Source organism: Mus pahari, chromosome 4 (genome assembly GCF_900095145.1).
Source record: "Mus pahari chromosome 4, PAHARI_EIJ_v1.1, whole genome shotgun sequence".
Lineage (NCBI taxonomy): Eukaryota > Metazoa > Chordata > Mammalia > Rodentia > Muridae > Mus > Mus pahari.
This window is the reverse complement of record NC_034593.1, coordinates 54780406-54803381: the sequence shown is the minus strand read 5'-3', so window position 1 is coordinate 54803381 and position 22976 is coordinate 54780406. Positions and strand designations below refer to the sequence as shown.

The following is a 22976-nucleotide window of genomic DNA, read 5'->3' as shown; positions in this document are numbered from 1 at the left end:
TATATATATATATATATATATATATATATATATATATATATTTCTATAGGTGTGATGTGAATTTGGACTTTCTGGTGTTTGGTTATCTACTGAAGCTCAAAAAACCATCCAGCAATGAGCACCTTCTGAATTCTTACAAAATATCAAATGATACTAAGGCTCTCCCGCTGACTCTAGATCTAGAGCAAGAATTATAAAACTGATCTTGAAATACTACATAGCAAGAAGGCCAGAGATTACTAAGACTAAAACTAGAAAAACTTGGACATCAGCAACAAAGCAAGGCCATCACTGGGTCCACTGGCAGGTATATGTGCATTCCCTCAGAGAACTATACCTTACTCCCTGAACACTGGGTTAGAGAAACAGCATTCCGCAGTCCTTACTGAACTGACAGATGTGAGAGGGATCAGCAACCCCTATGTTCTGCACTCATGCTGCAGAACACATGATCTGGTGACTTCGGTAAATATTTTGCAATGAAAAAGTATTTTTTTTTAAAGGGAAAGACTTTTAAGTATAGACACATAATGGTTTGTAAAATTTAGTTCAAAGGGGGGACAGAGAAGAATCGTTTTCCACAGAATATTACCATTGAAATGAAAAATGAGAAAATGTTTATTTTCTTATATAAATCATAATCTATTTTGTAGGATACGTGTAAGAAGGAAGGAATGTTTGCTCTAGATGCTTTTCAGGTGGCCAGCAATCAGTACATAATGGGAGTCCTTACCATATAAGTTTTTGTGGCATCTTTGTTTTCAAATAAATTAATCTACCACACACACACACACCTACACGCACATTAAAAAAAAAAAAAAACAAATAGAATAAAATTATAAAGAAAAGTGTAGTTACATAAGGAAATGTTTCTTCCTTACTAAACACTATGGCAATTATCAGTAAAATTTCATCTGTGTATACCTGAAAATATTTAAGTGAAAAAAAGCAAATTTGAGGGAAAAAATGTTAAGGTTTTTGATTGTATGCAAAAGTATCACAAAAGGTATCAACATCTTATGAGAAGACGCAAAAGCAAAAGAATTAAAAACACTGTTAGAGTCTATCCAAATACTGCATCCAAAGAACAAGCCTCTCTTTTTTTTTTTTTTTTTTTTAAACAAAAATAGACAAGTCCTAGCCCAGAACAGGCTCCTGTCTGCTCCTGTAAACAGAAGAGAAGGGAGAAGCAGATGCAGAGAAATAGACCTGAGGTAGCTCCCTGCTGCGACAAGTAGCAAGGACTGATGCTGACCATCTAAATGGGCCATTCAAGACACATCTTAAAATTGACTTCGAGGTATAAGGACATCAGGCAGCTGGGTGGTCCAGAGACTTCCTGACCCCACTGGCAGAGGACACAGGTGTGGCCTGGTGCGTGCTGCCCCAGACTGGCCACGGGAACACTGAGGAGCACTTACTTTTTGCTGGCCTCCCAGACATCGGTAATGTTGGAGAAAAGGTGATGCCTCTCTGTCTTAGTCATTGTATCACTCAGTTCCTTGGAGTCTTTAAACATCCGTATCAAGATCTCCAAGCTGAGTAAGTAGGAGTGCTCTGACGATATGACTTCAAAGATTGCCTGGGAAAGAAAAAAAAAATAAAAGTATGTCGATAATCATTTCAGCTGAAGAACCAAACACAGGCTCCACTGTTGTCTACAGGAATGGCATGGGAACTGCATGACCAAACGACCGTCTTCAGAGAAGGCATGTGTACCCAAACTGAGGACTGTGACCGCCTGCACATAAGGAGAAGTAAAAGAGTCAGGATGACTTTCTACCAGGTCCTGAGGTCATGCCTTTGCCACAGGGTACAATCTATGGAAGGAAATAGGGCATGTCATAAAATCTCACTGTGACACTAATTAACCTTTGGGGTCATCTCCGCCAGTCCTGCTTTTAAAGTGCACTGCTTCAGGGAGAATGAGAATTTATGAGAGCATCTTCTCACAACTGTCCCCTCAATCCCCTCTCCTGCTCGATCTGTGTGTCTTAATAGGACTAATCTGCAGTCGACAGCAGCAAATACTGTGCAGCATGCCCACACCTACCCTGAGAAGGTTCTCAGCAGCCACAGGAATTCTTTTATATAACTCATACATCTGAAAGCAATTCCATCTGCTCAACAAACCACCCTTCTACACTCAAAGGCACCCCCGGCAGAGACTCTTGGTGACAGACACAGATTTCTGATAACTGTGGATGATGAAATGCCAGGCTACATCTAGAGACACCAACGCCCTGTGTAAAGAATTCATCTACCTCTTCAAAGAAGTCAGACTCAGATTCTTTCCTAACGGGAATGCTTGAGGAATTTCTCTGTGTGGGGGGTGGAGTGTTACGTGTAAACATTCTTCCTAGCCCTGGTACCTTGACCTCTAGGTCTTGTTTCCTTCAAGCCCCTGCCCCAAGAGCACAGAGGAAAGCAGCTGGGTGGAAGGAGGACCGACACAGGCAGGTGGATTCCCAGCGGCTGGACACTGGAATAGATCTCCTACATCAAGTTAGCAGAGCTACCGTCAACATTTGCTGTCCTTTTTAATATCTGTAAGGTTTTGGAAGCCTTCACCTTAAAATGCTGGTCTAGCCTCAGCTAAGGAAATAATAGACATAACTACTTAAAAGTTTTATCTTAAAATTTGTATATTTTTTCTTTTTTAGAAAATTATTTTTTAAAAACTATTTTAAATTTTTCATTTTAAAGAATAAGAGCACTAAGAGTTAGCCTGTACCTTGTATAAGTCTATACAATCAACAAAACTGTCCCTAAGAAATAAAAAGTAAATAAATAAATAAATGGAAAAAGAGAAAAAAAGAAACTAAAGAAAATTCCCCATTCCTGAACAAAAATAATAGTAATAAATGCTTAATGTATTTGGGGCCTTGGAATGACTTCAAATATTTCTAACACTCACACCCAAAATACGAAGACAGACAAAAGATGCATTGAACGCCACAGCAGAGATCACACGCAAAGGCAAGTGCTCACTCCTCTGTGGAAAAGTTTATGGTGATAACGGTTGACTGTGTAACTGAAGAGGCACTGACTATGGCAGAGCAAGCAAGGGTTAGCCTGAGGAAGAGAGAGGAGGTACGAGTGAGAGACTGAAGCGCCCCATCAACACTAATAGAGTTCAATAGAAACAGACAAAATTCAAATGCATAAGATTTAAAAGTGGAATTTTATAAGTATCATTTATTCCATAATATTAAAAAAAAAAGCCCTACTCTCTGCCATTGCTTAGTGAATCTAAAATAAGTAATCAGAAGAGATGGAGCGCCATACAGAGACTTAAAAAATGACCTCCATAGACTAGGCAGTGGTGGGGCATGCCTTTAATCCCAGCACTTGGGAAGCAAAAGCAGTGGATTTTTGTGAGTTCAAGGCTACCTAATCTTCAAAGTGAATTCTAGAACAGCCAGAGCTATACAGAGAAAATATGGGTCAAACAAAAAACAAAACAAAACAAAAAAAAAAGACAAAACAAAACAAAAATGACCGTCACAGACAAACCCCCAAATATACTGAGTGTGAAAAATAAGCGCTCCAACGTTTAGTGTCTATGTGTGCATATGGAACTCATGATTTTAAAATGTAGATTGAAGAACACACAGCAACATGCAATTCAACTTCTCTCTGTGGAATAAAGAAATTGAGTTAAGGAAAACCCAAGATTTCTATCATGTTTTATTGTCTTTGCAAACTGTGGGGAAAAAAAATGAGATTTTCTGCATCTGTTAATTTCACCTCTGGGTCCCCTCAAATGCTATGCTATATTTTTCAACCTTTTTAAACTTAAGAATGTTATTATTATGTACCCATATTGCTCCTTTATTCCATGCCATTTGAGTAAGACAAGGATACTGGTGTGTCTGTGCCAAATTAATTTACCCGTATGTCAAAGCATGTGTATGGACACATGCTACAATGCATAACATGAGTAAAGTAACACATTCAGCGTATTAGAAGAACGAGCAAAGCCAGGCGGTGGCAGTACATTTGTGAGACCTTAGCACTGAGGAGGCAGAAACAGCAGAAGTCTGTGAGTTGAGGCTAGCCTGGTTTACATAGAGAGTCTTGGAAAAGCCAGGGTTCCATAGCAAGGCTCTGTCTCAAAAAACAAAGCAAAAAAAGCAAAAATATTAAGCTGTATTGATTTCAATTCCAAGTTATAAAGTTCTATTGCCCTGCCTTTTATCTATTTTTTTTTTTTAAGTAAGCAAAGATATTCCACAAACCCGTATCCTTTTCCAAGTTTTCTCCAAGCGGTGTTCACAGCATGATCAGGGTGTGTTGTGCAGGGACTAATTTAAGCACTGGATTCTGATTTTGGCTTTTTCAGCCGCAGGATCTAATGTCTGTATTTCAACATATTTCTTCGATGCCCTTTGTTCTTTCAATGTCAATGCTGTAGAGACATTTATAATTTTTTTCTGTTCTGGGGGGCTAAGACATGTGAAGCTTCATTCAAAGATAAAACTTACTATGTTCATAGAAAGAGAACACCATGTTTCCAAACCTTGGACATATAGTAGGTGAAGAATATATATATATATATATATATATATATATATATATATATATANATATATATAGACTATATGCACATATATACATACACACACACACACACACATCACTGACATACCTCTTGTCTCTTCCTTTCCTCCTGGCTCACTGTCTGAGACAGCCCATTTCTTTTCACCTAGAAGAAAAGATAAAGCTGAATTTAACTGCTTGCTTTCTACATGAAGCATGCTTTTTAAAAATGAATTAAAGGAAACCATGCAAGATGTAGAATTAGCATAGTTCAATGCAAAGAAAAAGAAAAAAGAAAAAAAGAAAAAAAACACAGTGGCGTCAGTTCAAATTTTTGTTTTAGTCTTTAGTTCTGGCTAGTTCCAGAATATCAAATTACATCCAAGTCATAAAGGAGAAATCATAAATTAAAGAAAAGGATTGACCGCTCTGAGAGCTAACTGTCCAAGTTTACACAAAGAAGTCATTTTATCAGTTAACCATAGGGCTGTCAGGGTTCTTCAGAGCTCTTCCCACCACCTTGTCAAGCAGCTGTGGCCTCAGCAGATTTAACTGACAAGCAAGAACATCAATCTGCCTGTGCTTTGGAAGCAGCAGTGTCTCTGAGACATGGAAGTACCAGCCATGTACTTGACATACAGCTGTGGTGTCATTGTGGAGTTTGCAGAACTCCACATGGTGGAGGCTGAACTGCTCATCTCCACTATACACCCATCTGACTGCTGGAGCTCCCATCAATATCCACTTCCTAAACCCAAGAATGAAGGCGGCCACCAACTCCAAGAAGCAGGGGCCTGCTTTTCTTCTGGCACACCTAACACTTCCTTGACTTCCAGCCAAAGGTTCACATAGCAGAAGGTAGTCATGAAGAGAGACAGCCACACCCTGAGCATTACAGAGATGTTCCTTTCAGGTAAGAAATCTATAGCAATGAAACAGGACCCTGAAACATTAAGAACTGTTTCTCAAGCCTCTTTATTAAACTGATACCTAACCTTTTCCACCATAAACTTAAAAACCTAAAAGAACATGTCTGATAACTATTAAACCCTCAAATTTTTAAAACTCACCCAAAGTAACATAAAATTGTAATTATTTGATATCCATTACCATCCGTGTAAAACAAACCAATTTCCTTAGCAGTTTGACAGTTCATATTGTTCTTCTCTTCTTGAAATCATATTTTTATGACAATTCCCGACAAAAATTTCATGGTGTAATATAAAAAAATGTGTTCAGGTATCGTATTAATCATGATTAGAATACTTTGAAACCAGAGATATTTTTCACGTTACTTTTCTAAAATTCCCTATAATCACTGAGCTCCAAGTATTAAAAAATCATCCTGAAACAGATAATCACCGCAGACGTCATTAGCAACCTAGGGTTAAGGCAGCACAATTACTAACATTGTGTGAGGTTGTTTGGTTTTGGGTTCTCTTTGGTTGGTTGGTTGGTTGGTTGGTTGGTTGCTTGGTTGCTTGCTAGCTTGTAGGCTCTCACTATGTAGCTCTGACTGTCCTGGTACTTACTATAAAAGGCTCAAATTCACAGAGATCCACCTGCCTCTGCCTCTGCCTCTGCCTCTTCCTCTCAAGAGCTGGGATTAAAAGCCTGGGCCACTATGCCTGACATTTACTAAGATTAAAAAGTAATTTTTTTTTTTATGAAGACAGCTCCCACTAAGAGTCGGATTCATGATGCCTTTAGTCAAGGAGATTCCATTAAAACCAATATTTCAAACTCACTCTTGTCATTTTGTCATCAGGGTCTTCTTAGGGTCCTAGATTTTCAACTCAGGACAAGATGCCATGGAAAGATTTGAGATGGGTAAGAGAAATATCTTTATGTATCAAACAGGCAAGACGGAAATGTGAAAGAGCAGATGGGCAAGAAGCCTTGTCTAATTTTAGAAGAATAGTCAGAAGTTGGGGGTCTAGAAGATGAAACCTTAAAAGTATCCCTGGCCATCATTGCAAGATGTTCACCAGGTCCTAGGGGAGTGACACATACCCTATCATGAAGGCCAGTGGAGCATAGTTCTCTCTCCATAGTACTGTTGTAGAAACTGCAGACAACCACACCATTGTCTTTGTTTTAAAAATGATTTAGAGAGCATTAGAGCAGAGCGAGTCCCAAATCAATAGTAAAATCAATAATCATTTATCACTTATTTCATGCTAGGAACTGTGTTCAGCACTTCATATATTTTCCCATTGGATTCTCATAAAATTTCTGGAAACAATAGTGTTCACAGATGGTGTCAACTGAGACTTGGAATCCAAAAGGACACAGCTATAAGGACTAAGGCCTGGATCCAGTCTATGCCTGCCCAACTGCAAAGCTTCACTTTTAATGATTTATAGTGACCCCTGCTCTCTGTGACAGGCACCCCATTTCTAGGGCTAGGCTATCATCACAAAGACTCCTTCTCATGCCAGGTCTGTACCAAAGTTTCCATGTGTTTTGTGGACCGTGTCTATCAAAGAACGTTCTTTCTTATCTTTAGCCACCATCCTGACCCAAGGTCAAGCTGTCAGCAAGAACTCCTGGGTGAAAAAGGCTTCCGAACATGTTTTAATAAGGCAGGAGACTGGCCAGAGAATGGAATCGTTCAGAGCTCCATTTGGTAAGCCTGGGCAGGAACTTGACAGGATTTCCTGTCGGACAGAGCCCTGGTGGATGGATGTGCAGGCAGGCACGGCGCCACAATCCCTGCAGGTGAGGTCACCAGCAGGCCTTGCCACACTGCTGGCTTCTCTATCTAACTGGAGTTTACATCTGAAATGTTTCTGTTGAGGAAAATCAAATGCTCTGCTTAGAAACCCACATAGATGACAGCTGGTTATGTCTGAGGGTGGAAGAGTACCTCGTCATTCAATCAAGAGGAGCAAAGAACCGCTAAAGCAGTCACCCTAGGGATGGGGAAGAAGTTGAACTATGCAAAGAAGCATCACTTTTCTGTAATACTAATGCAATGAATGACAAAATATTCCTTTCACCAAGCCATGTATAAAATGCCAGTGGTGTCCCCAGACAAATGTAGTAGGGGAAAAAAAAAAATCCAGGAAGTGCTCTTGAATTATGATTAAGGAAACTGAATTGGAGCAGATTCAAGGAGGCTGAAAGTTCACTCTAGTGAGTTATGACCCAGCAGTCCCTTGTGGCTGGCAGCCAGGGTCACAGAGCCTGTCCTCCCTCTGCCCATCCTCCTGTATCAGCTACTAACACCGTGGACAGGATGCCAGAAGAATCATTTTGTCTACCTAGGGCATGTCCACATTAAGTAGCACCCAAGGGGCACGGCAGCTATCTGGAGGCACAAGGTCATGAGTGGATCAGATGGCTTGGGAGAAGTGTGCAGAGATGAGCAAGGTCAGAGGGATCCACAATGCCCCTTGGACTGAGTGGTGGAAGCCAGAGAGAGCCAGAGAGTGCAGGAGCGTCGAACAGGAGGACAGAAGAAAGGGAGGAAGGCATAGTACAAAGCAGGCTGAAGAGAGAGAAAGAAGAATGTATACAAGATGCTTTGAGAAAGTCCTTTTCAAATAAATATTCAAAATTCAATAGTAATCTTGTCAGTATACTTAAGCTGAAATGAGACATTGCAAGGCTTTTTTAAATCATAACAATTCTATGCAGATTTAAATGTCACAGGCTTTCTGAAGCTCACAAGCTCTTGCTAAAAGAATCTAAAGAATAGTCATGTTTAATCCATGTCTTTAAGCACATCCCTTGTTTCCATGTATGGAAAAGAAAATAACATACTAGCTACCCACACATATGAGCTCTAATTTTCCATCTACAATCAAAGAAACTAAAATTGTTCAGCTTTTTATTTCTAATTGTGTAATCTTAGTTTTAGCATGAAAATCACAGTACCCACTTTATCAGCTTTATTGCTGGTACAAGGCTTGGAGAAAGGGGTTTAGCCCTGTGGGCAGCTTCTTATTCCTTCTTTCCCTAAGCTGAACTTTCACACTCACTAGATGCTGAACAAATAGCTTCCCAGTCCAGTTTAGAGTCTCCTGGCAAGATGCAAGAATGGGAGCCTCCTTTGTCATTTCTTAAATATACACTTCATCCCAAAGCCCCAGCTGGGTACAAATGGAAACAGGCAGATGGCCAGAGGGACGGCATGTGAACCTTCTTGCTTAATTAAACTTACTTATCATCAGTAAGTAGAACTTTGAAAGTATATTTATGAAACTTTAAGAGCTGAATTCAGTTCTTGAAGAATCTCTGTGAGGTTCTTGACTTTGCACAATCTAACCAGTTAACCAAACTATTCAGATCTGGCCAAGTAGACGCTACACAGTCAAACACATCAATATCTTTACCATTTTAAGTGAATAAAAATTAATTCAAATAAAGCATCAGAATGTGAAAGACTGCACTTCTGACGTGTTGAAGACTGGAAAGTGTGTCTATGGCTTAAGACAGAGAATGCAGAAAACTCACTATGCTACAAGTATAATTTCAGTTGTCGATTATATATTCCCTGTTGTAATCAGCACTTAATTTCTTTCCCTTTGATCTTTGTGACCTTTGTATTTTATATATCTGAATGATAAATTAACAATTTGCTAAATTTAAGAGAGAGCACTTCCTTGGATATGAAATTGCCTAGTTCTCTCCTCAGAGTTTACCAAATCTCTAGAAGGGTAAATAAGTCAAAGCAAGAATTCAGATGTTAATTTATGCCAGTTTCCTTTTTGATGTCTGTAATCTGGGTCTCTCTCAAATTCTGAAACCCTATCCTCCAAGCTGATGGTATCAGCTCACAAGTCTCCTAGGCTTATGTACATGTGCAGCAAGAAGGAACTCTGAGTCAGAAAGCAGTCCTTCACCAAATACCAACTCTGCCTTGAACTGAACTTCTCAGCCTTCGGAACTATAAGGAAAAAACTTCTGTTTTTATAATCCACCTAGTTTGTGGTATTTTCTAATAGCAACCTGAACATTGGGACTATGCAAAGTCTAAGCTTCAAAGCCGAATGCCATAGGGAAGAAAAAAGATAAGCTTCCCCCATTGATTCACTTCTGCAGTCAGTACAATTACGCTAAGCATCTTCACATTACAGAGAGCTGACAGGCAATCCAGAGATGGTATTCAGTATTTTCTGCCCCGTGACAGGATTATCAGCCAAGTTCTCTAAGAAAGCCCCTTAACTCTGAACCTGTCCATGGCCCTCTCTCTGTGCAGAGCCAAGATCAAGAGCATCAGTACTTGGCTCATTAGACCAACTTTTTCTGTGGTGCAAACAACGCTATGTTCTTGCCCCTCTGTGATATAAGGCTCTTTCTGGATAAGATGGGTATCTGTGTTCCCTGTCTATTTCTCTGCCACTCAGGGAAAACAGAATAGGGAGACTCATGTAAATTGACTAACCAGGAAGATTCAAAACTGTATAGACAGTTAAAAACTATACTACATATTTATAATCTAAAATCCCTGTCATTTCACAAAGCACTTTATACTAGATTCCTGTTTGAACTAAACTCATTTAACTTGCCAGAGTCTACTCAATTGCAGAAAATAAGCTGGTTACTCATCTCCAGTAGCCATTCTCCTCTCTCAAGGGCCCTTTCCAACAGCCTAGGTAGAATGGGGCTACTAAGCACAAATTATACTATAGGACACAGTCATTCCTGAACCCTTCTAGTCTTCCACAACGACGTCACTTCTAAAGTATAAATGAGCCAGAGTTCTTTCCATGCAAAGAGAACATGGCATCTGTGACAATGACACAGCTGATGCGGTCCAGAAATGGTGCGGTCAATTTAGACTCCAGGGGTTCTCTCCACTTCATTGACTGAGACATCCAATTATATAAGCTACAAGGCACAGAGGACATCTCTCTTTCAAAGTATCAGAGACCTGCATACTTAAGAGCAGACATATAAGGTCAAGATGGAGGCAGTACCACTGACCTGGTGAACAGTGAGTAAATAGAGAGGATGCTATTTGGAGGGAAGGAAAGAACCAAGACAAACATGGAGGAAAGAAGGGAAAGAAAAAGCCAGTAAGGCACAGACCTTAAACATTTGCAGTTTAAAATATATTAAGTGATGTCCCTGTGACCTCCTGATTCCTTTGTTTAAAAGACCAAAACCCTCTCCAATCTTCTATTGTTAAGCTCAATTCCATCATCCTCCCGGAAGTTGTTGGCCCTCAACAGCAACCATGCATTGTCAAGCAGGCAAGTATCAGATCCATTCAAATGATAGAAAATCAGATAACACAGGTCAGGGATTGAGGCTTTTACATAAGGCCAAGATTCCCAAATGAATGTAAGTTATTCCAATATAGATAGATGTGAGGCTGAAAATACAAACAGTAATTAAATGAGCAAGAATTAACTGCAATAATTCATGTTATGTTGGAGATGAGCATGCATTCCTCCTTTGCAGCCAGCTCTCTCACCTGCTCTCACTAGCTATGTCTAGCCAACTCCTGATGGAGAGTTCTCTGTACTCACAAACATGTCAAATGTTTATTATGTATGCACCAGGCACAGTTTTATTCAGGCATCTTAAACCTACAACCCTTCAAGGTAAATATTATTATCCCTAGTTCACAAGTTAAAAGTAAGACATAGAAAAGCTTGCCTTTCAGATCACCACTTCCCTGCCTGCACATTCCACACGCTGACCTCTTAGCCGCTGCAGCACACTATCCTCTGTGTGTGTGTGTGTGTGTGTGTGTGTTATTTGTAGGTGCATGTTTTTGAGAGTATATCTAAAGCCAGAGGGCAAACTTAGTTATTGTTCCTTTGGAGGTAACCACCTTCTTTTTGAGACAAAGTCTTGCATGGCTTGAAGTTTATGGGTTAGGCTCGGCTCACTAGCCACCAAGATACAGAGATCCCATCTCAGCCTCCCAGTGCTGGGATTAAACTGCATGCCACCATCCAGCTTTTTAAAGCAGGCTCTAAGTCCTCATGTTTGTTACCAACTCTCTGGTCTCCTAGTCCCCTCAAATGTCTTTGCTGGGGTTGGAGTCATGATTGACAGCTACTCCTGCCCAGGTCCTCCCCCACCTCAATGCCCCAGAAACCACAAGTCATTAGATTCCCAGAGTCAGCCGCATCAGGAGCTGAGCTGTCAGCACGGCCTCCTGACTGAACTAGTTTATTAGTCCCAACATTTCTCCCACTAAACAAATCCCTTTCCTTCATTTACTGTTCTCCCTCATCTACATCCACCTGTGTGCTTCTGAGTGTGGGCCCAAATTTATACATTCTCCTTCCCCAAATAAGTGTAAGATGTATCTCTTGTGTATACATCAGTAATTAAAACAGAATATGAGATTTGCTAACATGTGAGAACTAGAAAGGATGTAACATATAAAAGGGAAATTCTATAATGTCATTTAACAAAAATGAGTAGTTTCAAAAAGTGGATTATTTAACAAAATAATGAGGACCAGAACAATAATAGCAATTAGCAGTTGAATAGTTGGGACTGGAAATGCAGACAAGGCAGCTGCCAGTCTGAACTGAATGTCAACTTTGCTGAAAAGAAAATGTATTTGTATTGCTTCTGCAATAAAAAAAAAAAATCTTAGGGGCTGAAGAGAGAGCTCAACAGTTATTTGCAGAATTCAGAATTCAATACTGCCGATGCAGTAGTTCACAACCATCTGGAACTCCAGTTCTGGGAGACCCATAGCTCTCTTCTGACCCATAGGCACCAGGCACATACATACATGATGCACATGTACATGTGTACGTAAAAGATGAAAACACAGAAAATTTTTTAAATAAATATATTAAAATTATTTTTTAAAAAGTAACATTAAATTTTGAGTGAATAATTAGAAACTAAGACAAATAATAGAAAAATAAAGAACTAAATTTCTACTCACTTAATGAAATAGTATATGGGCTTTAAGAAAATATAAAAGAAAGTATTGTAATAGCCAAAGGCATTTAGAATAGTGTTAGATAAAAAAAAAAAAATTGATGTCAAGTTCACAGACACAGACATTGTTAAAGGAAAAATGACAAAGAACAAAGCTACTTCCACAACAATGAATTTATGCTTAAAAGAAAATATCTATGTACATATTTTTAAAAACCTAATGGTTTCTTCAATATTTAAGTATGTGTACTTGTAAGGGCGTGCATATGTGCACGAGTACAGGTGTTTATTGTGGACAGAAGAGGGGTCCAGATCTCCAGGAACACAAGCAGTTTTGCAGCACTCAATGTGGGTGTTAGAACAGAACGTCAGTCCTCGACAAGAGCAGCATATGCTCTAAACACTGATCGATCCCTTCAAGCCCTCTCTACACACCGTTTCTTAAAGACCAGAGAACTTATGAACCAAACTGTCCACAGTGATTGGATGAGGAGAGATTTCAATTAATTTCAATTTTCTTTTTGTCTACTTAGTAGTTCTTGACTTTTCCTATAATAAACACGTCTTAGCTTTTAAATGAAAGGACCGTTTTCAATAACAAAACCCAAAATGTTTTAGTATCTTCCTTCTGAGAAGAGAAATAAAACAAACAATGCACAGTAACAGTACTGCCTTGTAAAAGGGAAGCCATGGGAGGGAAGGAGAAGTGGGCACTAGCAACTAGAAGAACTGAAGACAATAAGAGAAAAGGACGCAGCAAGAAAGATTTGAGTCTGGTCCAAACCGAGAAAGGTTTATGAGGCTGTGTTGAGAAAGAGTGGTGACAGACAGGACTGCGAGGACTAGAGATAAGGAGGATGATCAGGCTGGGTTCCACATACCTGGCAATGATGTCCTGACACATAGCAAAGGGCTGAGTCAGGAGGGAATGAGGGAGGTGGTGTGAGATGCCTCTCTTAGAGACAAAAGGACACCTGCTTGTAAAGGTGGTGGCAGCAGCCAGCGTCTTAGCTGCTCTTTTATGTGTGTTTATTCTTCTTGTAAAGTAGCAGGTGGATCGGGATGGCAGAGTGCAAGACAATGAGTTACTCAGAACACTGGCACTGAGGGTCCTTTCTTAGGTCTGCAATAAATTTAACTTGAGCAAAATGACTATCAGAAAAGAGTAGGCGAGAAAAGCTGATGCCTTCTATTAGGCGTGCACAAAGCACACAGGGGTGTCTTCAGGAGTGAAGCAGCTCACTGTACAGAGACCTGAGGAGCAGACACCAAATGTTGTCCCCTTTGTTCCCTCTTGCCTACGTAGGAACTTTGCTGACATACTTTATACACGTATTGGCTTCACTGAAACTTCTGTGCCTCTCTGTCCTGTCTGATCTACTGACATCTTGTGAATAGAATTCTAATCTTTCCCACTGTGTATGATTTCTGTGTCAGTCAAGTTCACTCTTTTTTTCTCTATTCTTCTGAAAATATTGCTTAGACCTTTCATAGTCTAAACTGTTCTCTAAATCCCTAGAGTATAAGCTGGTTTCAGGATTGTTTTATCGGTCCCATTCACTACACTGCAGGAGCAAACAAATGTAACTTGTCATGAGATACTAGCATTCTTCCCAGATGTTACAACTTTGAAGTGAATGTAGTGACTTTATTACTTATACACACACACACACACACACACACACATAAAGAGAGGGAGAGATTTGTATTCTGCCACACTGATACAGACCATAGTTGCAATGATACACTTATGGACTTCTATAAGTTAGTCTATAAGCACAGCTTCTGGGAAGGAAAAAAGGCAGTAGGGAAGGGGTGCATCAGGGGAGCACAGATGGGAGAAAGAACAGAGGAAAGGGGAGTGTTTTATTTATAACTGCTGCAATGAAATACCCTGACCAAAGCAACTCTGGAAGAAAAATGTATTCCACATTGTAGCTCATCATTGAAGAAAGTTAGGTCAAAAACTAAAAAAGGGCAGGAACTTTAAAAAGGGCAGGATCCTGGAGGTCAGGAGTTGATGCGGAGGCCGTGGAGAGGTGCTGTTTACTGGCTTGCTCCATGGCTTGCTTAGCCTACTTTCCTATAAAACCCAGGACCATCAGCCTGGGGATGGCATGACCCACAGTGAGCAGGGCCCTATCAACATCAATCACTAATTAAGAAAATGTCTTATAGCTGGATCTTACAGAGGCATTTTTCTCAATTGAGGTTCCCGCCTTTCAGATAACTCTAGGCTGTGTCAAGTTGACATAAAGCTATCCAGCATAAGGAGAGAGTGAGAGGAAAAGAGAAAAGCACTACCTGAAGAGGTTAGTGGCCACACTTCATAGCATAACACATGACAGTGGAGGCTGAAGCTGGTTAGAATTGAGCCAGTCAGGCACCTGGCCAGGACACCATGTTTAAGTGACCTGAAAAGTAGGAGAAAGTAGCATAGCCTGCGTAACCCTCTTCCTCGAGAAAGCAGCCTGGTGAGTTACGTCTGGAAGCCGGCAGGAACAGGAGAGTAAGCCACGTTAGGCAGCCCCAAGACAAAGTTACAGGACCACAGACACTCTCAGTCTGTAGGAGCTTTGGAGGGAAGGAAGGCACACTGAAAATGGGAAAGGAGCCTATAGAAGGGAGCCGGCAGACAGACCCCCAAGTCATTTCACTGCAGAGCACTAGCGGAAAATGCTGGACCTCTTTGCCAGTGACTGGGCACATGTGCCCATTACGGGAGGCTGTGTTCCAGGCCATCTCAAGAGTCTGAAGCAGCAAAGAGTCAGACAGACATATTTAACAGAGTCAAAGCTGCCTCGATTTTTATGATATTCTCCCAAGGGCTACATACACTGTGAAACGACCAAGTACAGTTCCTGGCACATCAGTGCTCTGGTCAGGAGTTCAACTACATGTAAATTAATCATGATTTTGATGATCCATGGAGGGCCCCAAGCTCTCTTGACAGCCAGCTATTGAACTGCTGCTCTTATTGAGAAAGGATGCAGGTGTCTCTGTGTCTCCAGGCCTCCCTATTGCTCTGGGAGCATTTGACCACACACCTTAGCACAGCAGTTCCAATAGTGGGATCTCTCACCATCTAATGAAGAAACTGCTCCGTTTTGAAGTCACTGCAGTTTGCTCAGGTGGCAGAGTTCACTTCTCACATCAAAGGGAGAATCAGTCTACAATTGTCCCTCACTGATGATTCTCTCCTGCAGCCGTTTGCCGATTCCGTACTCCCTCTGTGTCTTCTCAATTAATAGGCATGCAGATAACGAATGCCCTAATAATTTGAAGACCGAATACAGACTGATCATCTGGAGAACATCAGACTGTAAATATTCTCAGTAAATTAAAAAAACAAACAAACAAACAAACAAAAAAAACCTCTGAGCAATACAATTTTGACAACTACCTCCTATCACCTATCAGAATCCCATGCTGGTGTTTTAACTCAGTGAAATAACATCCTCTTCCTCAGGATTTCAGGAGCTGGTTTTAGACAGAAGCATCTCCTTTTTCACTCACACTATATAAACTAAATAACCTATGCTCACCTCTCCCCACTTTCTGGGAACACCTGACTGTGGCCTAGTTCCTACTTCCCTAAGGGACAACCACATGTACACACACTCACCACCCTACCTTTCCATACCCTACTTTTCCTTCAGAAGAATCCATAATGTGAATACTGGTATATCTACCACTCAGACCACAACAAATCAGATGCAAACAGAATAATTCAGTTCTCTATTTCTCTGCATTTGTTCACACAATGGACTACAAAGTTAAATGTGACTACAATCTAGATAAACAAACAAACAGACAAACATTTTTCTTGATCACAGACATTGAAATCAGAGTCTCATTCATATTTATTAAAGATTCCACCAGGAACTACATCTCCTGACCCAAAGTAAAGCTTTAAATGTGTTATTACACTTACATATGTACATGTGCGTGCATGTGTGTATGTGTGGGTACGTGTAAGCGTGCTCATGGTGCTTGTATGATGGGGGATGTGTGGAGGTCAGTTTTCTCTTTCCAGTATGTAGGTGTCAGGGGTCAAATTCATGTTGCCAGGCAAGTGCCTTTACCTACTGAGCCATCTCTTTAGCACAAGAAAACCCTTTAAAGATGATTGTGAACCACATCCAAATGATATACAATATATAAAGAGGTACAGTAAAATAGTCCTCAAATTTGGATACTACTAAAAAACAGCAACAACAAAAAACTGAAACTGAAAAAACAAAACTCTGAATAAATATATACAGTAAGTGTAAAGAAAATGGCTACACTCCCAGAAGCAATATACAGAGTCAATGTAATTCTCATCAAAATTCCAATGGCATTCTTTAAAGAAATAGGAAAAAAAAAAACTTTCCTTAAAATTCACACCTATGCACAAAAGATTCTAATAGGTAAGCAACCTTGGGTAAAAAGAATAATGCTGGCACTATCACAAGAGCTGATTTTAAGCTATATTACAAAGCTATAGTAGCAAAACAGTATGGCACTGACATAAAAAGACACAAGGAGCAGAGCGCAGTGTGGTGTGGTGTAATATGGCAGAATGGGAGGGCCCAGAAATGAACCTGTGTAATTATAGCCACCTGACTTCTGATAAAGACTCTGAGCACAGGCTGCTGGAGAAACACGAGGAAGAATGAACCTGGCCCTCAGTCTCTCATCCTGCACAGCTCAAATGAATCAACTCAAAATGGATTAAAGACATTAATCTAAGGCCCGAGAACTATTAGAGGAAAACACTTCAGAGTACAGGTATAGGCACAGACTTTCTGAAAAGAACTCCAATAACTTCAAAATAATGATAAAAATTGGCAGATGGAATTCCACAAGATCTAAAAAGCTTCTATACATCAAAGTAAACAGTGGAGTGAATGACAGATTATAAAATTATAAAAGTGAAAATCTTTGTCAGCATATATCTAATAGACTACTACTTAGAGTGTATGAAGAATTTTTTAAAAACCAATTATCAAAATAAAATCTAAGCTGGGCAGTGGTGGTGCACGCCTTTAATCCCAGCACTCAGGAGACAGAGACAGGAGAATTTCTGAGTTCGAGGCCAGCCTGGTCTACAGAGTGAGTTCCAGGACAACACAGAAAAACCCTGTCTCAAAAAAACGAAAATAATAATAATAATAATAATAATAATAATAATAATAATAATCTAGCAACCTAATCAATAAATTGTCTAACACAATGACCATAGTCAGTAAACATAGGAAAGCACATTCCACACCCTTAGCCATCAAGGAATACAAAACTGAAATTACAATGAGAAGACAAAGGCTGGTCAGAATTCAGACGAAAGGGAACACAGTTGACAGGAATGTCAGTTAGACCTCTACTATGGAAATAAGTATGGAGCCCCATATAAACCTGAAAATATGACCCAGCTAAACCCTAAGTCAATAAACCAGAGAAACTGTCACATTTATGTTTATTGTGGCACTATTCACAGTAAATAAGTAATGGAATCAGCCTATGTGTTCATCAACAGATGGATGGATAAAAACATTGTATGCATATACAAATGTAAGTCTTATTCAGCCATAAAGACTAATGAAATTATATCATTTACTAGAAAACGGAGGCAGCTTGAGATTATTGTATCTAGGAAAGTGAGTTAGACTCAGAAATACAAATATGTATGTATTCATTTCTGAAGCCTAGCTTTTATATAGACACATAAGACCATTTATATATATACAATATATACATATATGATACAATAGAAGGAAGGCTGAGAGAAGGAAGAAAGTAATACAAGAAAGATAAAAGGGAAGTTAATGCGGAAATAAAGCCAAGTCTATGAAATACTGCAAAGAAAACATCTTTATGAAATCCAGCTCTACATACAATGAGTTCATGCCAGTAAAAACAATAGGTCAAGCCAGGCGGTGGTGGCACACACCTTTAACTCCAGCACTTGGGAGGCAGAGGCAGGCGGATTTCTGAGTTCCAGGACAGCCAGAGCTACACAGAGAAACCCTGTCTCAAAAAAACAAACAAACAAACAAACAAAACATTAGGTCAAAGTAATTTATATGAATCCTACAGAATAATCTAACAATTACAATACTGTCAATCATGTGTAGATCTTAAATGTTTCTAAGCTCATAATTCAGAAAGGGCAAATATTACTTTACATACTAATTATTTATATGAGTATATATCACCTATTTTTCTTAAGTATGTATGTAGATTTTTTTAAAGTACTATCAAACTTAGAAAAATGTATCTGTGGGAAAGGAAGGAAAACTAGGATTAGTTAAGATTGAAAAAGGCTTCAGTTTTATTTGAACATTTGGATTCTTTTCAGCATGGGGACCATGTTACAAATTATTTATGTAAGTTAAAGTTAATTTTCAAAAATGCTAAGAGAATACTTCAATACAATCATAGAGAATCGCTAAGACTATGCCAACGAATCCTACTGTCCAACATGAACATGTGCACTGGTACCCAAGATGACTATATAATTACAAGGGGTAAAATATGCCAAAAATGGAGGATGACTATATTTTAAACATAAAAGAGGACAGGCTAGAGTTTAGGAGGTTACAGATCTTGCTGACATAAGTTTGATCCCTGGGACCTGAGAGTACCAACTCCCAAAGTTGTACTCTGACCCCCACTGTGCACCATTGTATGCATGGATATGGGCCCATGCATGTGGGCACTGGACAAATGAGTGTAATGGAAAATCAAGCTCAAAGCTGGGCAGTGGTGGTGCACATATTTAATCCAAGCACTTGAGAGGCAACTTTCTGTGTGTTCAAGGACAGCCTGGTCTAGAATGAGTTTGAGGACAGCCAGAACTACACAGAGAAATTCTCTCTTGGAGGAGGAGGAGGAGGAGGAGGAGGATAGAGGAAGAGGAGGGAAAGGAAGAGGAGGGAAAGGAAGAGGAGGGAGAGGAGGAGGAAAAGGAAGGGGAAGAAGAGGGAGAGGAAGAGGAGGAGGAAGAAGAAGAGGAGGTGGTTAAGTTCAAAAGACAACAGATAGCATTAATTACCATCTAAGGTAAAAAAAAATTATCAGATTGCTGTCTTACAAAACTATTAATGAAAAGTTACTGGACTTCAGATGTTACTATTTTAAGCAACAAGTATGGGCAAGTAATAAATTTAAAGGCAAAAATGGAAGTTTTATTTGGCTTTTAAATGTATTAAGCATTTCTGCAAAAAGGAATGACATTTATTTTTTTTTTAACATTTGTTGATCTCTGGTTTTAAACAAAAACAGTATCTTCTGAAATATATAAGGTCTAAACCCAAAAGCATAGGTCCCATCAGATTATACTGCTAAAACTCAAAAGATGCCTTTTGTTGCCTTATCTTTAAGCCAACAAAATTATTCTCATGAACGTCACACTTTCCATTTCTCATTTCTGCAAGTTCCAAAAAGCCTCCCAAAGGTGACTGCATATGCCCAAAAGCAGAGAATATACAGTCCTACATCACACCATTAGCCACTAAAAACATAGCCAAAGTACTCTGGTGAAAATATAAAAACCAATCCCTGACTGGAGAGTTTGGACTCTATAAACATGGATGCCTGATGCCCGATAGAGTCATTTGTCAGCAAGTGCAGGAGAGTCCATGAGAAGATGACTGTATTAGGTGTGGGAAGTATGCCAGCATTATCCAGTTTCTGCCTATGTAGCCTGCACACCCTATACCCTTCTCGAAGGTATCAGGCATTCAAGGTAGCAAAAATTATACAAACACCCCCCCCCCCCCCCCGCCATGCGGTCAGATTGCGGCTGACAAGTGTTCCATTGGTGCTGTCACTGAAGGGACTGAATAAACACTGGTTTCACAGTCACTTTTTAAGCATCCCCAGCATGTGCCTGGGGAGAGGGCTAATGCTGAAAAGCTAAAGTCCTTACAGAAGAGCAGGATACTCTTGTGATTCCAGTAATGACAAATTTTTGGAGGAAAGCGGAGCTCACTTTCCAGCCAGGACTCAACTGGCAGAGCACCCGGCACTGAGCGGAACAAGTACCCAGTGTTCTACCCCTGACTAACACAATCAATATTTTCCTTTAAACCCACAGCTTTTCCCAGAGACCCAAGAACGGCTGGCTCTGGTTCATGCTGCCGATTTGGGTGACTCACTGTGCCATTCACCTGTGTGCAGCAGGTTCCCTGATTCTGGGCACCGTTCCAGATAATCAATCATCTCTTGGGGCTAAAACAATTTGACAAGCTCAAAACTTAAAGTCCCCTCCACACTTAAGCAGCTAAATCCTGGGTACTAAAATTCCTGAAGGCAAGAACAGATATGACAACAGTCAAGTGAACAAGGACAGAGCGTGTCCCATCCTAGGAGAGGAAAGACTGCATTCTGGATTACAACAGAACATCCCACTTCTCCAGGGAGAACTTGTGGGCTGAGACAGCACTGATCAATGCACATACCACCAGTTCATCTGAACTCTGTGCAATCTAAATGCTCATTCCACTGAGGAACCAATTAACACCTCTCTTGCACAGGTCTGCCTCTCCTTTACCCCTAGAAGATTTTAAGGCCACAGTTCAATCTGTCACATCCCAGTAAATGAGGACCACCTGCCACCTGTGCAGCTGAGCACTTTCCTACCTGGCATTATCCAATGAAATCAAAGGCGTTAGTCATACGAATAAAAACACTCAGATAAATTACACGACAGAATGAAGGCTTAAAGAGCTTATATAACAGCCATAAATTACTGCAAATTGCTGCACATCAAAAGAGACTTTGGCGTACTGCGTGCTTCTTACGGTCAACAGATAAGAAAATTGCATCATACCAGAAGGCAGGCAGGTGTTTGCAACAGAGATAAGAGACTTTTTGAAAATAAATGTTCAACAGTGGTCAAGGTGCATGTGCGCTCCCACAGGGACCTTTTAAGTAAAAAGTTAAATGTATGCCAAACTGACACCTAATGACTGCTAGAAAACTGCTTGTCTTACTCTCTCATGGGGATCAAAGCCACACACGACGAAGATGCTGCATAATCGTGACCCAGGCACAGATGCCAGGTGAGGGCTCCTCCACTAATTTAACCCATTAAAAGTTAAGCGTGGCAAAATGATACCAAAACTAGTCTCAATAACAGAAGCCTTCAGAGAACCACCTTCAACGCTGCTTCCACTCTCTAAGAAAGCATCGGGATGTGAGGGCGGACAGATAAGGAGTGCCAGGACCACTTCCCCTGATAGTGTTACTTCCTCATGAAGCCTCCTCCCCTTGCGGTGCTGACTGCAACCTGTGCATTTATTAACAGATAGCTTCTGGTAGCTGCCCTTTGGTATTAAAGTATCACCTCTGCGAAGCTCCAGCATCAGCTTCATCTTTGTTCTACATAGAATTCCAATCTTGGGTAAGCATGACCTAGGTAGGCACTTGTAATCACAGCCTTCCAAAGACTAAGGCCAGATATGTGGAGGACAGTCTGGGCTAAATGGCAAGACTATATTTTAACAAGCATTTTAGAAAAAGAAAAGCCATATGGCAAGGGCAAAGGCCCTCCGAATTCTCTGGGGAGGTAGGAAGAGAACGCAGGAGAGCAGGGGCTGCTGAACTGGACTTCCCCTAAACAAAAACAAAACAGAAGCTGAAGAATATAGGCTAGTATGTTAACCTTGATTCCCTGGTTCCTTATAGCTGATGGGAGCATGGAGATGTGTTACCATTACAAGCCGTGTGTGTGTGTGTGTGTGTTTTAACTGTTCTATACAGTAATACCACTTTATAATATGTTAAAGGTAAATGTGAGCTTAAAGAAAATATAAAAGATGCAAAGAAAATGCAGACTCATACCTAAGCAGCTCTATAGATGGCAAAGGTCTGATCAGGGAACAGCCAAGCAAGACAATAAATACACGTGAGACCCACTAGGAGCCCTCTAAAAGATAATGTATGCAACATTAAAGGCATACCAGCACATTTCCTCCTGGCCAAGGAAAAGAATGAACTCATGGAAAACTGTACTAAAGGATGCACAGTACTATTTAACTGTATCTGTGCTTGTTCATCTCATTGGAAGCCAGACACCAGGAGGTCATGAACAAGGCAGCTTCATGATGCATAGCTGGATCAAACTTTGACACAGAAGTCCACATGTCTGCTGAGAGTTCGAAACCAACCCCAGGACTTAAGCTTAGAACAAGTATAGCTGATGTCACTGAGGGAAAATTCAAAAGCAGGTCTCTTCTCCCAGGTCCTCTATGAAATGAACTGAATTTGCTTCCACATCCAGGTATCTGTTTTGATATACGTCAGACTGTTATATTAGAGTATAAATCTATTAATAAATCAACTTTCTGGAGACATTTCAGCATCTAGAGCCATAAGAAAGAAAGAAAGAAAGAAAGAAAGAAAGAAAGAAAGAAAGAAAGAAAGAAAGAAAGAAAGAAAGAAAGAAATCTTAAGAATGTCATAGAAGCCGGGCATGGTGGCTTACGCCTTTAATCCCAGCACTCGGGAGGCAGAGGCAGGCGGATTTCTGAGTTCGAGGCCAGCCTGGTCTACAGAGTGAGTTCCAGGACAGCCAGGGCTAC

The 22976-nt window shown here is 40.2% G+C and overlaps 1 protein-coding gene across 3 annotated transcripts in view; it reads right to left on the bottom strand.

Moving 5' to 3' along the window:
* Arhgef26 (Rho guanine nucleotide exchange factor 26) overlaps positions 1-22976 on the bottom strand; it is a 116926-nt gene that overhangs the window by 85724 nt on the left and 8226 nt on the right. For all 3 annotated transcript variants that reach the window (XM_021195906.2, XM_029537881.1, XM_029537879.1), the window contains 2 exons: positions 4652-4708; positions 1422-1582 (listed from right to left, as the gene is read on the bottom strand). In XM_021195906.2, coding sequence (XP_021051565.1) covers positions 1422-1582; positions 4652-4708 — 218 coding nt within the window. The remainder of the gene's footprint in view (positions 1-1421; positions 1583-4651; positions 4709-22976) is intronic.